The sequence below is a fragment of the Chironomus tepperi genome, unplaced genomic scaffold (genome assembly GCF_022539635.2).
Source record: "Chironomus tepperi strain 1889 unplaced genomic scaffold, CSIRO-AGI_Ctep_v1 contig_217, whole genome shotgun sequence".
In the NCBI taxonomy this organism is placed as follows: domain Eukaryota; kingdom Metazoa; phylum Arthropoda; class Insecta; order Diptera; family Chironomidae; genus Chironomus; species Chironomus tepperi.
Genome location: NW_027226339.1, coordinates 1,111,898 through 1,118,667, shown reverse-complemented (window position 1 = coordinate 1,118,667; position 6,770 = coordinate 1,111,898). Strand labels below are relative to the sequence as shown.

General features: G+C 32.0%; 1 protein-coding gene across 2 annotated transcripts; it reads left to right on the top strand.

The window, feature by feature from the left end:
• Positions 1-2,055: 2,055 nt before the first annotated feature.
• Tnks (tankyrase) lies at positions 2,056-6,746 on the top strand. Of its 2 annotated transcripts, none has more exons than XM_070640145.1 (12): positions 2,056-2,218; positions 2,408-2,590; positions 2,659-2,870; positions 2,932-3,292; positions 3,354-3,602; positions 3,665-4,381; positions 4,456-4,556; positions 4,653-4,803; positions 4,889-5,900; positions 5,966-6,153; positions 6,283-6,494; positions 6,553-6,746. In XM_070640145.1, the coding sequence occupies exons 2-12, from the start codon at positions 2,488-2,490 to the stop codon at positions 6,706-6,708; spliced, it is 3,462 nt and encodes a 1,153-aa protein (XP_070496246.1). In that variant the 5' UTR covers positions 2,056-2,218; positions 2,408-2,487; the 3' UTR covers positions 6,709-6,746. The 2 variants fall into 2 exon arrangements, with proteins under 2 accessions (XP_070496246.1, XP_070496245.1); XM_070640144.1 differs by having other exon boundaries at positions 2,057-2,218; positions 5,966-6,156.
• Positions 6,747-6,770: the final 24 nt, after the last annotated feature.

Here is a 6,770-nt window from a genome sequence, read left to right as displayed (position 1 = left end):
AACACAAGTTAATCCGTTCCTTATTATTTCTTTAATTTAATTTAAGCAAATGAAGATAATAATATTTTTTTTCATAAGCTACGAACCGACCTCTTTTAAGACTGACTGCGAATTAAATGAACATAAAAATATATATTGTGAAAAACACAGGAGATGAAGCTTTACAATGAAATGCAATAAACCACAAACAGAAATCTCAAATGGGGTATCACAGTACAATAAAAAAAATCCCATTAGCATCATTATAAGCCATATATACAGCACGAAAAAAACATTTTCTCTCTCTTATACCAAACCAAAACTTTTTATTCCCTCATGTGCTCATGCTCATCTCAGAGATTTGGACGAATAAAAAGAGCTATAAAAGTCGGGTCGGGGTAAAATTTGTGAAGGGTGGGAAAACAATTTAACAGCAACAACAATAACGACGAGAAAAATAACAAAATAATCTTCACAAAATGAGATGAATCCTTTAACAACATAATAAATGTTTCGTTATTAGTTAGGTGGAATTTTTATGTTGTGGAATGGATGGAAGTGGGAAATGACATGGCAATACTGGGGAAGGAATAACTTTTACAATTGTTTCCTTACTTTTGACACCCAAATGATTTAGGTTTTAAAACTTAAAAATCGATAATAAAATTGGATCTTATTAAGGAATTAACATTCTTTCCTTCAGGAATCATTTGGAGCGAATGGGCATTTGTGATGTGAATTAACAGTTGCTCTAATTACCCAATTAGAAATAGTATATCTTACAGCTAATTGACAATTTAAATTTATCTAATTATGGTGAAAAAAAGAGAAAATTGAGCATTTAAGAAGAGACAAATCTTCGTTTAATGAGTAGCACTGCTTGGTAATCTTACTGTTGTTGGTATATGCAGTTTGTCGTGGCACAATATCTCATCAAAAGAGAACAAAAGTCAAAGCAAAATTGAGTTCGCTAATTAAATGTTGAAATTTGTATGAAATTTTATACTTCACAATCAGCAGCAGAAAAAATTTTAATCGATTTTTAGCAAATCGGAGCTTCTGATTTCGATTTTTGATTTGTTTCCAACATCTCCAAAAATGTAGAATCTTATATCCATAGAAATTGACTTGAATTCATTCCAGTTCTCTAAAAAATGATTTAAATTCGCATAGAATTTTGTTTTCTCCTGTCAATTGTGAAGTATATCATTTAATACAAATTTCTATCGAATCTTTGCGAACTGTGTCGAACCCAATTTGGTATCGACCTCAATTCCTTACAATCTGCTACATACTCAAATTGAACTTTGCTGTTACACAACATCAGTGTACCGTCCAAACTTTGAGCCACCAAAATTGTTTGGAATTGCCATAAACTAACCGTACGCCATGGTCGATGCTTACTACCAAAATGTGCCGTGTTGAACAACGAAGTTTGAAGAAAAGTTTGAACAACACTGCAGTAATCATGTCAAAGTTAAATTGAGTTCTTTATTAATCCTTAAAGATGCATATTAAATCTTACATTGGGAGCATGTAATAAATAACAATAGTTACATGCAGCACACTTGTTCAATTTCTTTAGCAAGTGAGTTTCTAACTTGCATTTAATATGGAGAGAATAGAGGCGTGTCAGAAAATTCGACCAATCAGCATCGAACATGACTTGATTGCTTGGATATTAATTTTGTTATGATGAACTTTTATTAATGTTTTGAACATTGTTGCTATAATTTAGAACTTAAGTTGATGAAATAAGTTTTTAATTAATGCAATTGCCTTTTTTAAATCGCTAGAAATGTTAAAAAATAAAAAATCAAAATGTAAAAATTAACGGTTAAAATAAATTCAAAATTATTCCACAGAAAAAATGCCAAATTTGAAAACTTTATTTTTATAAACTTTTCAGGAGTTAAACTTAATCAAAATTCATAAATTAATATAGCAACACATAATTACTATTATTAAGCTTGAGAGTATTGAAAATCATTGTTAAACTCTTGATAATTATTTAAAAACTTTAAATTTCTTTAGAAACATTACCGATTGAGGATCAAAATTAGACAAATAAAAAATAAAAAAAAATTTGAACAAGTTAAAAAGATAAAAATTATTAATTTAACAGTTTAAACAAACGAAAATGGACTAAATTTCATTTAAACTAATCGATTATGTAGTTAAAATAGAGATAGCATTATTCGTTTATCGATAAACGATAGTTTTAAGGACAAAAGAGAGAGTAAGTCAAAATTTAATTTTTTTTTCTTTTTGTTTATTTCGCAATTCCATATTTCCATATATTTTAAGAGTATTTGGCAATATTTTTAACATATATGCACAAATTATAAACTTGAAAATTAAGTGCTTTAAGTTAAAAATATTAGCACATTAAACTATTCTAATTCATTAATTCGTTTCACTTATTTAGAAAAAGACGAAGAAGTTTGTCATTGAGAAAAAAAGAAAAAGTAAAAAGTGTTGCAAAAAAGAGACCAATAAAACAGCATTATGACTGATCCAGCAACATTACGTGAATTGTTTGAAGCTTGTAAAAGTGGAGATTTAGCAAAAGTCAAAAAATTGCTTACATCGCAAAATGTCAATGAAATTGGTAATGACTAATGAATATTTTCTTAATTTATAAATTGCCCAATACATTCCTGTCAAATAAATCATTAGATATGGCTGGACGACGCAGCAGTGCACTACATTTTGCCTCCGGATATGGACGAAAAAATGTTGTCGAGCATTTATTAGCAAACGGAGCTAATATTAATTTGCGAGATGACGGTGGATTAAATCCTTTACATAATGCAGCATCCTTTGGGCATCAAGAAGTTGTACAGATCTTGCTTGATGCTGGTGCTGATCCAAATCTTCAAGATAATTGGGTAAATATTCAGTTTAATCATCAATGCCCAATAAAATTAATTTTTGGACATAAATTTACAGGGATTTTCAGCTTTACATGAAGCAAGTGCGAAAGGGAAAGTTGAAGTCTGTTTAGCACTATTAAGGCATGGAGGAAATTGGAATTTAAGAAATTCAGAAGGAAAAACTCCAACAGATTTAGCAGATCCAACAACCAAGCCAATTCTTACAGGTGAATATAGGAAAGATGAACTTTTGGAAGCAGCTAGATTAGGCGATGAACAGAAACTACTCGAATTACTTAATCCATTGAATGTAAATTGTCATGCAATGGATGGAAGAAGAAGTACGCCTCTTCATTTAGCTAGTGGATATAATCGTGTAAAAGTTGTCCAAATTCTTTTGCAACATGGAGCTGACTGTCATGAAAAAGATAAAGGAGGTAATGTGTAATGACTTTGTACAAAAATTTAACAGCATTTCATCACTTTTTATATTAATAGGATTAGTGCCACTTCATAACTCTGCAAGTTATGGCCATTTGGAAGTTTCACAACTTTTAATTAAATCCGGTGCAAATGTTAATGCAGCAGATTTATGGCAATTTACACCTTTACACGAAGCTGCTCAAAAGGGAAGAGCTGAAGTCTGTAGTCTATTGATTTCGGAAGGTGCAGACATAAATTTTCTCAATTGTCATAACAAATCGCCATTAGATTTGGCACCACGAGATTTACAAGAACGAATGGCATGTAAGTATCCAGCAAGTTTCAATCATTCATGAATGTTATTTCAATCATGACAATCTTTACAGACGAATATAAAGGTATACAATTATTGAACGCATGCCGAGAATGTGATATAACTAGAGTCAAGAAATTCCTAACATCCCAAACGATAACATTTGCTCATCCATTTACTGGAGATCAAGCATTGCATGTCATAGCAATGTCAGCTTTTCCAAAACGAAAGCAAATACTCGAATTTTTAATTCGCAAAGGTGCACAACTGAACATAAAGAATAAAGACTTGCTTTCTCCATTGGCTCTGTCAACAAAATTTGCCAATTATGACATTATGGATTGCTTGATTAGAAATGGAGCTAATATAAATATAACAGATGGTCTAGGACAAACGTGTCTACATCAAGCAGCAAAAGATGATGATGTTCAAGCAGTTCGTTTACTTTTGTCTCATTCTGCAGATCCTGATCTTGTTTCATTACAAGGATACACGCCAGCTCAGGTAGCTAAAGAAAATGTACTTAAAATTTTCAAGGAGGAAAAGAAAGGAACAAAAGAACCTCAAGAATCAACATCAGATTTAGAATCGCAATTACTTGAGGCATCAAAAAGTGGTGATTTGGCAACTGTCAAGAAGATTATATCATTAAATTCAAGAATAGTCAATTGTCGTGATAGTGAAGGTAGAAACAGCACACCTTTACATTTTGCAAGTGGATATAATCGAGTGTCTGTAGTTGAATATTTACTCGAACATTCTGCCGATGTTCATGCATCTGATAAAGGAGGTATTAATTGACTTAGTCATGTGTGTATAATTATGAAAACTGATAAACTTCTTATTTATCGTTAATTGATAAAGGCCTAGTTCCATTGCACAATTCTTCAAGCTATGGTCATCTGGAAGTTTCTCAAATGCTTATTAAGTACGGTGCCAATGTCAATGCTTTGGACTTATGGAAGGTAAATTTAATTTATTTTAATCTGCGGATCCTCGAATGTATCTCATAACACGATTGCTTAATTAACAACATTTACTGTCTAATTTCGAAAAAATAGTTTTCACCATTGCATGAAGCTAGTGCAAAAGGCAAATATGAAATCGTGAAACTTTTATTGAAGCATGGAGCAGATCCGAAACTGAAAAATCGAGATAATGCCACGCCATTAGATTTAGCGAAAGATCAAGAAATTGCAGATTTATTGAGAGGTAAAAGTCAATTATTTACAATGATTAGTCATTAAATCGATTAGGCACAGAAGTGAAATTACAATTTTTAAATGTTTATATTTAGGTAATGCGGCATTGCTTGATGCAGCAAAGAAGGGTGACTTGGCAAGAGTAAAGAAGCTGTTGACTGCAGACAATATTAATTGTAGAGACATTGCTGGCAGGAATAGTACACCATTACATTTGGCTGCTGGATATAACAATTATGAAGTTGTTGAGTATTTATTGGAAAATGGTGCCAATGTAAATTCGACAGACAAGGGTGGTCTAATTGCTCTTCATAATGCAAGCTCTTTTGGACATTTGGAAATTGCTGCAATATTAATTAAATATAATACACAAGTAGATGCTGTCGATAAATGGGGATTTACTCCGCTTCATGAAGCATCACAAAAAGGTCGTACACAATTGTGTAGCTTATTATTAGCTCATGGAGCTGATCCATTTCTTACAAATCAAGAAGGCCAAACAGCTTTAGATCTATGCACAGCAGAAGATGTAAAGTCATTACTTCAAGATGCAATGTTTGCACGACAACCATTAAATGTGTCAACATCTAGTTCCATTCCAACAACAACATCAACAACTGTCCACGAATCGACAGAATTAATCACATTGCCAAGTGGAAATCAAGTAGAACTTCCAGTCATTATGCCTATGTCATCAAGATCATGCTTGAGTCCAATTCAAGGAATTGAATCGAATATTGATAATGTTGAGGAAGATAAGACTGTGCAAAGTGATTATAGTGATATCAGTAGCTTCCTGTCCAAATTAAAATTAGAGCATTTAAGTGAACTTTTTGAGAGAGAGCAAATAACATTGGAAATATTGACTGAAATGGGCCATGAAGATCTGAAAAATGTCGGAGTTACGGCTTATGGATATAGACATAAAATATTAAAAGGAATTGCAACCATGAAATCAAGTCGAGGAATTACAACAGTTCCATCAGCACCAGCCACAATTTTAATAGACTTATTGACGAATGATAAAGAGTATTTATTGGTCGAGGAAGAAATGCAAAGCACAATAAGAGAGCATTTAAGGGATGGTGGAAACATGGGAGGAGTATTGTAAGTCAATGAAATTTTATTCACAGTTCCTCACAATTTAATTAATTAAATTAATTAATTTTCAGTAACCGATACAATATTTTGAGGATTCAAAAGATTCAAAATCAGAAATTATGGAATCGATATTTGCATAGACGAGCTGAAATTGCTGAAGAAATTGGTGGACAATATAATGAAAAAGTTTTGTTCCACGGAAGTCCCTTTATTAATGCAATTATTCAGAAAGGATTTGATGAACGACATGCTTATATTGGTGGTTAGATTTTAATTCTTAAATTTTTGTTTAAAATTAAATCGCACGATTTAATTAATCCCTCTTTTAAATCTTAAGATTTATTTTTAATTTGTTAATTTTATTTCATCTCTTCCAAAAAAAACTTAGGCATGTTTGGTGCTGGCATCTACTTTGCTGAACATTCTTCAAAATCTAATCAGTATGTATACGGAATCGGTGGATCTGGATGTCATGCACATCACGATAAGAGCTGCTACATATGTCATCGCTCGTTGCTGTTGTGTAGAGTCGCTTTAGGAAAATCATTTTTACAATTTACTTCCTTAAAAATATCACATTCGCCACCAGGACATCATTCTGTAACTAAAATGTCATGCAAATTCTCGAATTTTTGCTAATATTTGTGCTTAATTCCAGGTTATCGGAAGACCTTCCCTTGGTGGACTCAATTTTCCAGAATATGTAGTTTACAGAGGAGAGCAAGCGTATCCGCAATATTTAGTGACATATCAGATAGAAAATGACAAGAGAAGTGACGAGGAAAATGCAACAGATAATGAAATGAAGAGTTGATGAATGCAAATAAAATTGTGATTGAATGAATTCTGGAATTAATATATTTATGTTCTAATCAA

Bases quoted from the DNA above. Each gene is read 5' to 3' on its own strand.
- Tnks (XM_070640144.1), top strand. From the start codon at position 2,488: ATGACTGATCCAGCAACATTACGTGAATTGTTTGAAGCTTGTAAAAGT. The intron at 4,382-4,455 runs GTATTAATTGAC...TAATTGATAAAG, and splicing joins TCATGCATCTGATAAAGGAG to GCCTAGTTCCATTGCACAAT. The intron at 4,804-4,888 runs GTAAAAGTCAAT...GTTTATATTTAG, and splicing joins AATTGCAGATTTATTGAGAG to GTAATGCGGCATTGCTTGAT.